Source organism: Pagrus pagrus (assembly GCF_965226575.1).
Source record: "Pagrus pagrus genome assembly, chromosome: 14".
NCBI lineage: Eukaryota > Metazoa > Chordata > Actinopteri > Spariformes > Sparidae > Pagrus > Pagrus pagrus.
Genome location: NC_140198.1, coordinates 20,465,649 through 20,481,402, shown reverse-complemented (window position 1 = coordinate 20,481,402; position 15,754 = coordinate 20,465,649). Strand labels below are relative to the sequence as shown.

At 44.4% G+C, this 15,754-nt stretch overlaps 1 protein-coding gene across 3 annotated transcripts in view; it reads left to right on the top strand.

Annotated features, from left to right (window-relative positions):
- Positions 1 to 2,087: 2,087 nt before the first annotated feature.
- The window catches only part of LOC311270007 (cell adhesion molecule 2-like), a 237,663-nt gene continuing 223,996 nt past the window's right edge, over positions 2,088 to 15,754 (top strand). For 2 of the 3 annotated variants that reach the window (XM_084374617.1, XM_084374616.1), the window contains exon 1: positions 2,088 to 2,598. In XM_084374617.1, coding sequence (XP_084230743.1) covers positions 2,538 to 2,598 — 61 coding nt within the window. In that variant the 5' untranslated portion in view covers positions 2,088 to 2,537. The remainder of the gene's footprint in view (positions 2,599 to 15,754) is intronic. The other variant, XM_084374618.1, reaches the window with a different exon arrangement.

Genomic DNA, 15,754 nt, shown 5'->3' with positions numbered 1-15,754 from the left:
TCCATAACTAATTTAGCTTTTTAATCACACCTTCCTTTTTTTTTTTTTTTTAACATGCATTTCACCGACACCTTATTATTTCATAACGCCTTTGATTGCAGAGTTTTTGATGTCTCTCCTGAGATTACAGTCTTATGGTGCTTAACTTTCATTAATATTAGTGTTACATAGCTGAAAGCAGTTTTGTGGGCTTCTCTGTGCTATTCTGCTCAAAAACACCAAGCGGTCGTGTGAACAAAGTGTCATGTCATGTCAGATTTTTCTCGCTCATTATAATCGAATTCTTATGTTCATGAAGCATAGAGAAGGGGTTTGTAGCCGCCTGGGAAGAATTATTTCCATGTTTATGATTGACTGCTTATGTGATTTACAATTCTAATTAGTTTGTGGGTTTGTTTTTTATGGGCAGTATTGTTGGGAAGTGGTCACAAGACGCTGTCTTCTCAGTAAAATATCCAAATCATGTTCCTCAGACCACTTCTTATTTTCTGAGCATACCAGGCAGCAGCAGACAGAATGTCCAAGTAACCAAGTCAGAAAGCTCATAGCTCAGACATGGACTGCCCTCACTGCTGTCTATTCAAGCCCTTGTATTGTGGAACCCACTCTTTCTCTCACTGTTTCAGCCTTAACAGCTTCTTCTTTTTTTTTTTTTTTTTTCATAAACGTGCTGTCTCCACCCCCTGTTCCCTGCCCCTATACACCGCCTTGTCCCATCGGTTCTCACCTCTCCACCCCTCTGATTGTTCCTCTGCGAGACAATCTCCAAAGCTCTGGCAGTTGTCAGCCCCGATACTTCAGAGCCCTCTGACCTGGATCATCACCGTCAACGTATAAGTTGTCCAGTTCGTGTGGAGGGACAGCTCACACACCCAGAGGCATGTTTGCATGCTCCTTCTCCGTTTTGAATTCTGAGCGCATGCAACGCGTACACTGCAAAAAATGATCAGTTTTGGTCTCAGCTTGGACCCTGATCTGACTCACAGTGATAAAGTCCATATGAGACGATGCAGGACCTTCCAAATCACGTTATCATGCATTTTCACATAATCTTCCTTAACTCGCACATCTTCGCTGCAGAACTTCAGCTTCTTAGCTGCTCTTCTATTCATAATGAATGTCATTTATTTGTTTTGCTTTGAGTTTTTAGGAGAGACATTTGGGATGTCCTTTTCGGCTGCCCACCTTTCCACGGGTTTTATATATCTGAGTATGTAGGTGTAAGTGTGTTAGTGTCTGTGTATCTTTATTTGTGTTCAAGAAGACATATTGTGCTCATTTTCAGGTTCATCATTTTGTTGTGGGTCACTTCGACAACAGGTTTACTTGCTTTAATGCTCAAAAAACACATCAGTTGTCTCACACTGTCCACTGTATTCCCACCTCCGTCTGAAACGCTCTGTTTTAGCTCCCGTCTCTTTAAGGCCCCTCCTCCTGAACACCCAGTCTGCTCTGATTGGTCAGCTCACGCACGCCTGAGCCAGCTAACAACGGGGTTGAATTGAAGTGCCAAACTAGCCGCCAGGAATCATTTAAGCAAATGTGTGACATGGTGACATAGTGACATAGTGTGATGTCACAAAGTCACAGAGTTAAAGGAGGGACTACTGACGAGGCGTTTCAGGAGCAGTGTTTTCTGTGGGAGAGAGGAGCTTCTGTTGGTGCGGACTTTTTTTTAATTTTCAAGATCTTTATATATAAAAAACACTGAAGGAAGCATAAAAGCATAATAGGTCTCCTTTAAAGTGATTAATTTTATCGCCGGAGCTAAACAAAAAGTGAAATAAATCTAAAGTTCTGCCACTGATTTTCTCCCCAAAACAGTTCAGTTCATATTTGCTCAGTATGCTGGAAATGGTCATGGTGAAAGGTGTGTTAACTCATCTCAACTGGCCTTGCATGCAAGTATTTCAACACTCAGTGGGTCTAAATAAAGTTCAAATGGATATTTTTTGCAGTGTGTCTCACACGCTTGGCGCCCCTCCCTCCGTGCCTCTCCCCCCACCCCCTACTTCGCTTAGCCTCGGGTCTTAGTGATTGGTTCACCTTTCATGTCCGTCAAAGCTGTGTGGGCGGGACTCAAACAATCCACTCGTGTTCCCTGCGCTGTGGATTGTGCGCCACAGCGGAGCAAGACCGGGGCAGACAGTAGTACGGCAGCGGCAGCATCCACACTGGTACCGGAGGACGCCTGCTCTCAGTGCCTGAGCTCTACTGCTGCTGTGCGCAGGAGTCCCGCTAACTGAGCTGCTACCTCAGCGCCGGTGCATCCCAGAAAACATCCACAGTATTGTTTTCTGAGGGACATTGTTTATTGTTTTTTTTTTAAAAAGAGCATCACAGTCTACGGGGTCGCGAAGTCTCTTGTGTTAACCCCCTTCCCTCCAAGAGACGCACGAAAGACGCACTATATACCAAGTCCACCTGGATAGCTGATAAAAGCCGTCCGGTCCGGTTCGAAGGTCCAGTGGGGGAGAAACGCTGAAGGAGAAGTTAGCGCGCGGAAGGCAAGAGCGAAGAAAGAGGAGGACGACAGGATGAATCTCAAGAGTAATTTGATTTTCACCCTCTACACTATTTATGGGATTCTTCTCAAAGGTGAGCCCGGGACGAGTGCTGCATAGTTGTATTGTGTACGTGCGCGTTGTATTTGTATGTGTGCGCAAATGTGTGCGTGTGTGTGTGTGTGTGTGTGTGTGTGTGTGTGTGTGTGTTTACGCGCGCATGTTGCAGGCCAGCAGCAGGGCAGGGTGAAGTGGCAGAACGCGCGGGTCCTGGCAGAAAGGTGCGGAGCTCTCACTCTCGCAGGGTTTCTCATCCTCACGTACGTGCGTTTCTCTGCCTGTACGTGCGTTGAATGTGCGCGCGAACGTGCGCGATGTGGGATAGTTCGAGAGAGAGAGAGAGAGAGAGAGAGAGAGAGCTTGTCTTGGATGTTAATGTTCAGGAATGAGGGGAGTCCTATTCTCATTATTGCGTGCTCAGGACACGACCTCAGCACCGCACAGACCGGTGCGCCTGCACCCACAGTCTCGTGCCCTGTGCGTGAGTGGCAATCGAACCCCCCCTCCGCCCCTCAAAAAACAAAACCAAACAAACAATAAAAAAGAGCCCGCGAGGAAGACACACCTCACCGTGAAAGAAACAGACCCCGCGGTTGTTTTTGACTTGCAGCGCTTGGATGAGTCACGGAGGCACTGGCAGCCTTTTACGCACCGGACTGTGTGATGCTGCTGATGGCAGCAGCTTTACAGGCTGGCAGATATGCAGAACATTTGGTTCCACGCTGATTGCATTGTTGTCTTTCGTGAATTTGACTTCTTGTGCACAGGTGTGGCGTCTGCGGCTCCAGCGCACTGTCAGTGAGGTTTTAAAAAAAAGGGTTATAGCCATTAACTTCAAACGAGTCGTAGGAGCAGGCCTGATTGGGATGTCAGATTTATTTTTTCAGCATACAATAATATTAGGGTCCATCTTCTTCACCTCCTGGTTTACAAGATGGAAATCAGTTTGGTTGAACTCATCTAAATGCGAATGTTCTCGATAATTACACGATAACACACCTCACAGTGGTGTTTATCACCTGCCACAGAGGACCCAGCTGTAAACATGCCAGGAAGGTGACATTGGGGGTCAAGGTCACAGCCAATCGCTTGTAAGATGGGTCGGCGCTCTTTCAACCACACACTGAAGTAGAACTAGACGAGATAAATAACTCATAAACTGGAATCAAAATTAAGCTTTTGCCCAACTTTTAGAGATCCTTTTTCGTGGGATGGCTAGTATGTAAGGGAAATGACAACAAGTGAATTCTGGGAATGCAAGAACGATTTATTTTCACCTCAAGCTGGAGTTTGTGTCCACCAGGCTCTCAGTTTTGAGGATGCACGCCACACTTTGAGCTGCTTTGGAATCATTTTTCCATGCTGAACAAATGTGATACAAAGTCGCTTGAGCACAACCCAGTGGTGTTTTCTGTGGCAATTTCTCAGCACTTTCAAACACAAATCCTGGACAACCAAAGAAATGTAACAAAAAATCACCATTTATGTGAGAAGTTAAAGAGCGAGAGCTGGTGCGTTCGCGCCGTGTGTGTGTGTGTGTGGGAGTGACGGGGCGGGAGGGTGATGGATTTACTCCCAAAACAACTGTCAGTCTCACAGCGCGGCCACGTACGCCACGCTGAGCGCCGCTTCTGTGGCATAAAGTCCACTTTATCCTCCCTCGAATCATATCAAGATTTACTGAAGGGTGACACATGTATTAACACGAAAGTCTTGACTCTAAACGCTGTTTTCCACACGGGCAGATGAGAAATCCCACATGAGAGATCGTTTGTGCTTGATTCCCTTGATCATTTGTTGTTGTCTCTTTGAAGTGTGTGTGTGTGTGTGTGTGTGCATATGAGAGCGAGAGAGAGAGAGAGAGAGAGAGAGAGAGAGAGAGAGCAGTCCTTCCTTAATAACCAGACATGATTAAGTCCATTCTTGACTTAATGAATTGGTATGTAATGAGGTATCTAAGGGTATCTGGTGTATCCGACAGCTCGCACTGCAGCATTCGCTAACGTTCCCCAGCCTTTCTTTTACTCTTTATTCTCCTAAGGGCGGCACACTCATTATGAGAGCGTCTGTGTGTGTGTGTGTGTGTGTGTGTGTGTGTGTATGTATGTGTGTGTGCGTGCGTGCGTATGTTTGCATATATCTTTGCAAATGTGTGCTCTGTTTGTATAGCTTATGTTTGAAGAGGCCTAAGCAAGGACATTATCATACCGAGTGCTCCACATCGGGCTCATTTCATCCTCACCACACACACACACACAGACACACACACACACACACACACACACACCAGCCTCTTTCTCTCACTTCCCCTGTCTCCCTAACCCTGAAGAGGATAATGCTAGGCTGCTTGATTTGAACAGTCATCTCTCGGTGCAAGACCTATTATTGTATAGGTTCCACACAGCGGGCAGGTCAGCCTCCTCCTGAATGAAGTCTGTCTCGCCGAAGCCACATCCGTGCGCTCTGTAAATGACAGCTGTTTTCAGCCCCTCTGGGCCGCTGCCAGCTGGCATCAAGACATCCATAGACGCTGCATCTCTGTCACCGACGAGACCTGCGCGCTATATAGTGTGAACGTGAAGTGTTGTGATGAAGGTTGTTGTTTACCAACAGCCCGAGTTGTTAACATATTATCCAGTGTGTCTCATGCGCCCGTGCCGGAGCCAGAGAAAACAGCCTGTTATGCAAATGGGCCTCTTACGTAAGAGCTCGGGGCTGAGCGGCAGGCGAGGGGAGATAGAGGCAGAGAGCGACAGAGGAAGAGGGAGATGTTCGAGAATAGAGGAGTTGATGTAAGAGTAATGTGGGAGGAGAGGTGTGTGGAGGAGGAATGTGCAATCTCTGCCACCGAAGTGTGTGATACGTGTTGTTTGCTGTTTGGATGCCTGTTTATCTCTGCTGCGCTGTCTGTTTCCTGTCGCTCTGCCTGCCTGGTAGTCTTTCTGTTTTGAACTCTGATCTCGCTAGCCTAAATACAAACCCCCACCGAGGGATGTGTTTATCCCCGCAGTGAGTCTAAGCTGCTGAAGGCTGACCCTCCATCCCTCTGTGCTTCCGTCCATTCCTCCCTCGCTTCATCCTCCCATCCTGGCGTGGAGCTTTGTACCACAGCAGCGTGGGAAAGCTTCTGATAACAAGCGGCCTTGTGTGTGTGTTTGCAGAGCCACTGATTACACAGGAGAAACAAGATGTTCTCTCTTTCTTGCTCACTTGCACTCCCCCCCCTCCTGCTTCTGTGTGTTTGCGAGCGTGTTCATTTTCACGGCCACGCTTTGACGGGTAGAGCGTGCGAGGCGCTCCGTACCTCATACCGATGCCACGAAGCTTCAGTGCTGAGAATCCTCAGTAGAGCAGCACTGGCTCAAAGTGCATCACACACGCTCACACACACACATGGAGCTCCACTGTGGATTCACTGCTGCTCTGCCAAGGGATTTCCCGTGATCAAAGCCAGTCTTTTGTTAGTCCAGGTGTTAAAAAAGTTGAAACAGAAAGGAGGAGGAGGCTGGAGGGGAACGTGGCGGGTTTCAGAGCTTACACGCTCTTCATGGCAGAGCAGAAATGTGCCTCTACAGAGCTGCTCCAGAAACACTTGCAGCAAACCTGACACCCGTTCCAACTCCTTCTCACACCAGTAGGCTGCTGCATTTGGGCTCGTTTTCTTCTCGGGAATGTATATCCATAAAGTTAAACACAGAAGCCCTCACGTTGTGTTTAGACATAGGGACAAAATGAGGCCCAATGAAGCTTGTCCTCCAACGTGCAGAGCGCCAGCCGACAGCCCAGCCCCTGAACCAGGCAGCGGATATCTCAAAGGATGCGCCCACACCGATTGACGCAACAGACTGTCATGACAGCCAGATCAGACGTCCTTGTTTTACAATACCTTTAGAAAGAAAGGTGCTCGAGATTTTACCAAGCAAATATCATCTTCAAAACATACAGTACAGTTTTAAATGAACAGATCTCTCAAGCATCCGGTGATCTAATATTATAGGCCTGCTTTTATTTGTCATATAGGCAACCTCAGGAAACATCTGGCACATCTGAGCCCTCTGTTTTGATTTACTGCACATGCTCATATCCTCAAAATATCCTCAAAAGCTACAGATTCAGTAAGAGGCAAAATTCAGCCTGTATGAAGACAGTCATCTGGAGCTGACACAAAAAAATCAAGTGTCTTTCTTCAGAATCATTTAAGAGATCGCCTAAATTAACGTTGGGCCTCACAGTGTTGCTTTAATTGATGAATTTATGTAGCCGATCAAAACCAACGTGCACTGAGCGACATCGCAACAGCCAGGTGCGCTTGCAAGTTTGTACAAGACAGCGGCAGGAGTAGGCATTAGGCGGGCGACACTTAATAGGAGAGGTCACATCACAATCAGTGCGTTTACAGGAGGGGGGGTAGTACCAGAGAGCGTCTCTCTGCAGAGTGTGTGATTGACAGTAGACAGGAGGGGCACTAGTTAATCGATCATGGATAGCGTTGTTCCCTCGGACGGATCTTAAAAAAATAAGATGCTAAAATGGGTTGGCAGATATACTTGGGCGGCCTTTATATACATGGACAGTCCCGCCAAGGAAAATATATGTGTGGGAAAGACTGTTATCGGCCGATATGGGCCTTTAACAGATATACTGTGTCGGCGTACATGTTGTCCAATATGCGTTGATTTGAAAACTTTTTTACAGAAAATAATGCAGAATTAGATGCTCGTTTCAGTGCACTGATGTCATTTTATACAATAAAGTTCATTGTTAAACTGTAAAACATCCTGCTTCCATAATATAAGTATCACGATGGAGGAGACGGCAGGCAAGGATCTCAATGGATGAAGATTTATTCAGGATAAATGGGGACACAAGGAACAGGCAGACAGCGGGGATCAGGGAAACTCAACAGCGGGGATCAAGGAAACACAAACAGGACACATGAGGATGAATCTTCCAAAATAAAACAACAATAGATAACCCAAAAACCAAACCATGACGATACGTATCTTTGTCACAGGATTTGAATTGCAAAAAAAATGTGTTGATGGGAACTGTTCTGACTCCCTTGTATTGGTATCGTCATCGGGGTTCTTGTGTCTTCAGAGAATATGACCTCGCCAGATGTCAACTGCTGAGATTTCATAACTTGCGGGTTTCCAGCACACTCCGTTGTGCAGACATGCACGCACACACACATCCCCTGAGCGTTGATACAGTCATACAGTTTACTGAGTTCTGCAGTATACTGTAGGGCATTACTGATCCTGGCAAGAATCTCCTGAAAATAGAATAAATACTCTGGAGTAATTGGCTGCGGGGTGGAAATGACGCACCATCGCGGTTGGCTGTGTTAATAACTGCACATTTGAAGCACACAAATCGAAAAACATCTATAATTATCCAGTCAGGCTTAAATTCAAGGGCACATCATATTCATAAGATAGTTTAATTCTAATAAATAGCATACCACTTTAGAAAAAAGTGATAGGTGTTATCTAATGGAATCATATGTTGGGGATGCTGTGTGCTAATGACTTCCTGGCTTCCAAATACGGAAAATGTCATTTCTAATCCACAAATAAACATTTCTGTGGATAATCAAGGCAGAATAAATGTAGATGTTTTATTTTGGTATCAAGGCTGTGTTTCATATTTCTTAGGCAGTGTGTAATTTAAAGCCCGCCCAGAGCAAGAGAAGGGAGAGATCAAATGCAGCCTCCCGTGGAGAACGGTGAGAGAGGAGCCCACAGGTGGATTCAGCTGCAACAGCAGCGGCGGCAGCAGACAACGGGCCTGCACCCTAAATAGACCTCCCAGTAGGTGCACGGGGTGTGCAAACTCAGCTAACACATCAGCTGATGGGGCTTTTCTTCAAAGTGAACATGTAGCTATTTATGTGTACAAGTCAGGATATGAAATAATGTGCATTTATTTATGTAACTTATTAAACCATAGAACCAGTTAGAAATGAATGCTGTTCATTCGTACTCCTGGTCAGCTTCGTTTGCACCTATTTGATATGATTCATCCTTCTCATCGGAAAACTTCTTGATTGACAAGCAAACTTCCGCCCGATGTTTGCCTTCTTTTGTTCGAGTCAGACTCCAGCGATCGGGCACAATCGACACGTACAAATTAAACCCAAGCACACGGCATACCGGGGGAAGACAGACTGCGTTATTGGTTGCGAGAGCGTCGGCCTGTGTGTACGCGTCCATGCATATGTGATGTCTGTATTAGCATTGAATTCCAAAGGATTAGCGAGTGGCTAATCTGAGGCTCCAGTCTTTGACAAGCCATGTGTCACTAATCTCAAACACTCTGGAATAAAGAGACACAAACACAATCACCTTTTTGGATTAAAACTCTCCATGCAGAGGGTGTTGTAATCTTTCACTCAAACCAGGGAGAGGTAAACGAAGTTCAGACTGAGGAAAATGAGAAATTAAAGAAAACCAAAGATAATGAAGTTATTTCCTGCCTCTTTCGCTCTCTCTCTCTCTTCCGCACATACAGTGCGTATGCTTGCAAATAAGCATACGAATGAAGTGTGTCCATTCAACATGCACTTACAGTTGAACCGAAGGTGCTCTGCAAGTTCATGTATTGTCCCTCCTCTCTTAACAACCCCTTAACCAAGATAATGTTCTTTTTATGTTATGTGGCCTTTCATCTGACAGCTCCTTTTCATACAATTCCCCCAGGGCCAGAGTCTGGAGACTTGGTAGTACATGTTACAGTAATCATTTTCTTCAACAGCGATAAAGATATGGACAGCCGTGACTCTGCCTACTCCCTCAGCTCCTCTGCCCCCAACTCCGATATTGTTCGGGGACTCTGTGTCTGTTCTTGACAGAAATGAATTCAGCCAAAGCAAAGCGAGCCCATATTGTGTACAGAAACACTCTCACACACGCAGCCATATTGTGTGTGTACACCGAAAACATACACTCTCGCGCGAAAATACACATGCACACAAAAAACCCAGAGGTGTTGAGACACAGCAGTGAGAAAACAGCAGGCTAGCGTTTTGTTTTTCGGGGGCTACATTTGCTGGACTATACACGGGATGAAGCTTCGAAATTGTGGCATGTTTTTATGACCCAGATTCAGAGAGAACTTTCTGTCTACATGCACAGGCGTATTTTTCAGTCAAATCGGGGTTGACAGGAAGAGTGAATTCCCAGGGAATGTGTTAAAAAAGGTTGGAGGTAGAGCGAAAAACAGAACAGGGATGGGACAGAGAGAGAGAGAGATATACAGCTGCTATATCCAGGCCATCTTTTGGGTTGAGATAGGGACAATTAATCAAAATATTACTGAAATTGTAATGTGGCCAAGTGCAAGATCCAAATAGCAGAAGCTTCCGTTTTTTTTGACAAGGGTAAAATGCATGACAGAACAGGATTACAGTGAAGTGCTGTAGTGCTGCAAACATGCCCTGGCCTACAAATCTCAAGATGTAAGAGAACATGTTTGTTTGGTACAGACTACTACGTTCTGTACGTCCCTGATCGAGTCTGAGAGAGTAGTAACCGAGCCCGATCTGAACTCGACAGGCGCTGTCTGCTTTACTTCCAAACCCAACCCCAACCCAGTTTAACCCGGTTAAATCCCTGTTCAGACGAGGGATGGGTACCGAACTTCGATGCTTTTATGGGACCGACCAAATTGCCTCGATACAATCGAGTATCGAAAAATGTCTTGTCATTCGATACCAAATTTGGATACTTTTGATAATCTAATCAGCGTCAGTGAGCCAATAAGCATGCAACGTGCTTGTTGGGCCAAGAACTAATAGCGCTGGTGATCAACTGTCTCGAGACATGTAGGAAAAACAGCCAGAGACGGGGCTCACAACACTGTGGTTTATTTTTTCATGAAACTGCTTTGAGTCTGTAAAAATGTCAAGGACCTGAAATATAAAACTAAATATTTTCACCATAATGTGTAAATGTGTTCATGAAATTGGTTTTGAAAAAGTAGCATTCAGGAACCAGTTACAAAGTCAAGGTACTGTACGCTACAATACCCAGTGCTGAAACTAGCAACTACTTTCTAAAGTAACCTGCCAGTTTCCACCAAAGAGACTGGACGAGGCCGTGTATCATCTCAATTGCAGCGACTCGACTAGTCAGGCCTTTTAATTGCTGGATATAATTTGTTGCATCTTAAAATATGAATTAGCATAGTGATGGTGAGTTATTTGCAGTTTACAGTTGTATTTATGGAATTGATTACACTGAAAATGTGAGCGAGTGAGAGAGAGAGAGAGAGAGAGAGAGAGAGAACAGCAGAGGGTGAAGGTGAATGCAGACGGAGCGGAGGCGAAGCAGTGAAGTTGTCAGTCAAGCAGTAAATTTAAATTGTAAGGTCAAGCAAATGTTACCATGGTTACAGTTTGCCTGTTTAACCTGATTACAGACGACGACAGGATAGGTTACCATGAAAGGGCATTGTTCTACGCACATTGATATAATATTGAAAAAATACATACAGCCTATTTTATATTGATGACCTGACTGATCCCAACAAGAACCATGGACATAATTTCTAATTTTTTTCCTTCTCCTCTGCAAATACAATGATTGGGTCAAATCCAGTCAGTTGGTTCATAAACAGGAAATGAACACATATCCACATAAAATCCCTCCAGCCACTGTTCATATCTTTCCTAAGCATCGCTGGTATTCCATCAAGTATTTCCTAAAATGAGTTGCATCCCTCTTCAATGACATTACTCATTTCCTCCTGATGGCTCATAGACATTTAACACTCACACTACTCATACTACTACTAACTACAACCCATTTTTCATTGTTATAATAACATAGTAGAGTAACATTATGTCTGACAAACTGTTACAGACCTGGCATTTGCATTTACAACAGTGGTGTTACACTCAGAAAGTGTGGGTGGGTGGGTCAATTAAACAAAATGCCAATTTCCACGTAATGTTTCTTTGATGTTATGGTTATTTAATATTGTGCAAAAACATTGATTTATTCCTTAATTGCTTAACTTGTTCTTAAAGCACAACACTATGGAGTGATGTCATGATACTAATTGAAAAGCAGGATTTACTGCATCCACAAATACACGTCCGTGCTCTTGTTTTAGCATCGCAGTCTCAAAGGAAGCCTGGAAGTAGCTAATGCTAATTGAAATATAATTCCCCAAAGACACATGTTCATGTTAATTGACTTTCTGTGTGTGCCCGTGTTTGTGTGTGTGTGTGTTTGCACTTGAGTGTGTATGTGTGTATGTTTTTGTATTCATATTATCGCCGGAAGTCACTTTCTAGTCCCTTGTCTAATCATCAGCTCGAGGGTCCCCCCACATCTTAATTCAGTGTTTGAAAGCTATTAGACGCTCTTTTTTACACGAGCGCCGTTTTCTGTGCACGTCTAATGTTAGAATCCACTGATGTTGTCGACTCAGAGTGAACCGGACCTTCCATTGTGACCTGTGCACACCATGAATTAAACAGCATTAAATTCAGGTTGTATGCCTCAGATAGTTGGTTATGTGCAGAACAATGGGGCTTTAGATGGGGGATCTTTGAAAGACTGTGTGTGTTTGTGTGAAACTAGAGATATATTTAAAGCCTGTAATTAACTGATTACTTTTCAGCTGAAGGTGTGAAATTTCATCCAACTGAAAATGTTTCACACCAATACTCCTGTAAACAGACACACATACACACATACACACAGACACACACAAACACATATAATATAACCGTTACCGTTAAAAACATATTTCACAACTGAAAAGATTGTTTTTAGAAGTGTAAGTGACAAAAGAGAAAAATGCCTATGGTATTTTCTTTTGCTCAAAAGATGGAAAACCCAACAACAACTTGACCAAACCAGTAAACACTCCGGCTGGTGGTTGACGTACTGCGAGTTGGGTGGTGCTTGGTTTGGGCTCATCCCTTTCAGACCAGCAAACAATATCGCGGCCATCTTGTAATGATGTCATATTACAGCTAAACACAACCAGGGCTCCAGACTGTGACCAGTTGCATTTTTGCGACCTATCTTGGAGACAGTGCGACTAGATTTTGATGAATCATAATCATCATCGTCATCATCATGCAATATCTTGAGAAGCATTTCCGCTGGTAATGTTTTTTTGTGGCTGCCACAGCAAAAAAAGAGAAGAAAAAAAACATCACCAAAAAAAAAAGCATTCGTCGATCAATAAGTGGACCTCCTAAATTTTGCACCGGTGCTCCTAAAATTTTCAGTAGAGTACTTCGAGTGGAAAAAAAGTTAGTCTGGAACCTTGAGTACAGCAAAATATGTTTCTGAAAACATTTTGAAGGCAATGCAGTCACCGAATCTTGATTCACATTGGATCAGCACCACCTCGTCCTACAGTTTGGTGGGACGCCCCTCTCTCGATGTGAGAAACGAGTCACTCTCTCAAATCCACTTCTATACTCTTTGTGTCTGTGGAAGGGTTACGGTTACAGCCATTGTTTATTTGTACATACTGTACTACCCACATTGTTATGACGAAAATCTGCTTGAAAATCAGCAAAAAAACATGTTTATACTGTGTATAACACAGAATAACCTCCGACCTGAGCCTCAGGGTTTACTCTGCTGTATGATGTCTTCCATTCAGTTGTCTGTATTCTCTCTACCCGTATGGATCTTGTTTCTAATTCCAAAATCCTATATTGGTTCTAATTTTGGAGTCGGGTCGCTCCCTGTGTAGAGATTGCTGCGGGCCTGTTGTAGAGGGGAGGGAAGATGGAGTCAAGTGAGACAATTTATAACAGTTAAAAACCAAATGAACTGAGACCCTTGGCTTGGGTGAGCGAGCGGCAGCATACATAATGCGCCTTAGGGATTTCTTCTCCACACTCATTGTGCCGTGCACAGTGTGTGTGTTTGTGTGTGTGTGTGTGTGTTTGTGTCCAAGCTAGCAAGCACATAGGACACAGAGACACACAGCCCCCTCCACCATCTGTCTCTGTTTGCCACATTGCAAATCCATTATATGCTACACAACATTATTCCCCCCATCCTAAGTGGCACACACCCCTGAGCTTACTTCCACTATCCTACTCAGTGGAACGGTGACAATTTGCCACCGCATACACATCTTTGTTAGGGATGCTGTGGCATGTTTCCAGCTGGATTTTAATACATATTTTCATGCTCCATTTGCATGTTTTGTAAGTTGGTGTTTAGCACTGATGCTTTGAGATTTTACAAGCCTGTTTGCTTGTTCCTGTTGCTTTATGTGGGTATTTGTGTGATAAGATATTGTCAGGTCTGCGCTGGTCCGACACTGGACTTTCATAATCCTCCTCCGGAATTATTAATTCTTGTATTTTGGCAGACAGATTTAACACATGCACACACACGCGCGCACACACACACACACACACTGCATGACTCTGGGTAAGGCTTGGCTCAGTAGTTTTATAGCTAACTCATCTCCAGTTCTAATCAAAACGCTTCCCCAGCCCCGAACCTCCCGCTGAGGAAACAAAGAAGTTATTATGTTTTTAAATGGTCTCCAATTACGGGTAATTTCACCGCCTATCTTAAAGCTATTTGCTTTTCTCTCACTTCGCTCCAGTTGGATAGAACAAGCATGGTGCTTTGCAAAAACAATGAGCAGACAAGTTCGACATACAGCAGATGCATTCTTTTCTGAATACAGAACGGTCCGCCTTTCCTTCCTTGCGCTCCCTCTCTGTCTCTCCTCATCTCTTATCATTAGAAATGGGGAAACACAGTTAACTCAATTCCTCCTTTATCTTCCTCATTAGTGTTTGTCTCACAGTGCACTCAATTACTCAGTCCATCACTCCCCTATACCCACAAGTCAAAAGCCTCAGCCGGCAGAAGTGAGTCAAAATTCTCATGAATCCAGTCAGACTCATTAGCGCGCGGTGCATTTATGTGCTTTACATAAACATTTCCAACCCACAGCGCTGCTCGCGAGCTCTTTTCAACAGTACAGCCCCATCGGCTGGCAGCGGTGAGTCGTGCTACATTTCACACCGCTGGCTTTTATTTTAAATCTCAATCTATGGCCCCCGTTGAAAGAACTTAGCACAGCTGGATCCGTTTTGATGGATTGGATTCCAGCCGTAACCTTGGCTGTATGTTCTGGCTTTTGGCAGCAGTCATTTATTTTTGGACTGCATGACATTTCAATAATAGCAGCTTTTTTCACCGGAGAATTTGTCAACGTAATTGTTTTGGAAAATTGTTAATGCCTCCTGTTACAAGTCATATCCTCTGCCCATTTCGTATCCAAATAAGAGACTGTCTTTGCAGATACTGACCTGGAATACGAAAGTCAAGTGATTAAAATTATGACTCAGAAATAAAAGACACATGGAAGTGTCGGAAACAAGCATCCATTGCCATGAAACCCATTTATGCAGCTGAATTAAGCAAAATAGATTTTTTTTTCTTGATTTATGAGACACCTAGAGGGTTTTACAGTATGCCATTCTGTATATTCCTCCTTCTCTGCCTCCTTATCTCCATTTGCAAATTCATGCTATGGCAACGATCGCGGTGTAGTTTTGCCAACATGCTAATGCTGCTGTATGTGTATCCAGTTCAAATGGACCAGCTGATGCTAATCTCTGCTAATCCATTTGAGAAGCACCCTCAGAGCAACATTATCATGCTACTCTGCAGTTAAGATGGATAGTGGAAGAGAGGCTACCACAGAACGGTGAATGGAGATATCAGCGTAGCAAATATTAAATCATAACAGCTGACACATGCAAATCCTCACACCAGTGGTCACCTTCCAGTGCCCGCTTCTACACACACACACGCACAGACACAGACGCACACACTGGGCTGCAGCAGACATGAGCTATTACTGAAGAGATAGGCCCAAAATCTCCTGGCACCGCAGTCATAATGAGACAGTGTTAACCACAGTTGCACTGAGCTGGTAAATGGCAGCCTACTCTCCAGGACTAAGCGCTGATCCTAAGCCCTTGTCATAATGCACTGGTCACCCTAATCCTGACCTTATTAAAAGTGAGCCTCTAACCAAAAAGGGAGCCAGTATCTATCTGTAGTAGTTCCTCAATACAGCTGGTCCCAGTCCAGCCTGTTTGAAAGGTGGTGACCTTCACGGGCACATAATCCTGGAGCCACCTTTCACCCTCATAGGTATTATGATCACGGAGCTGAGGT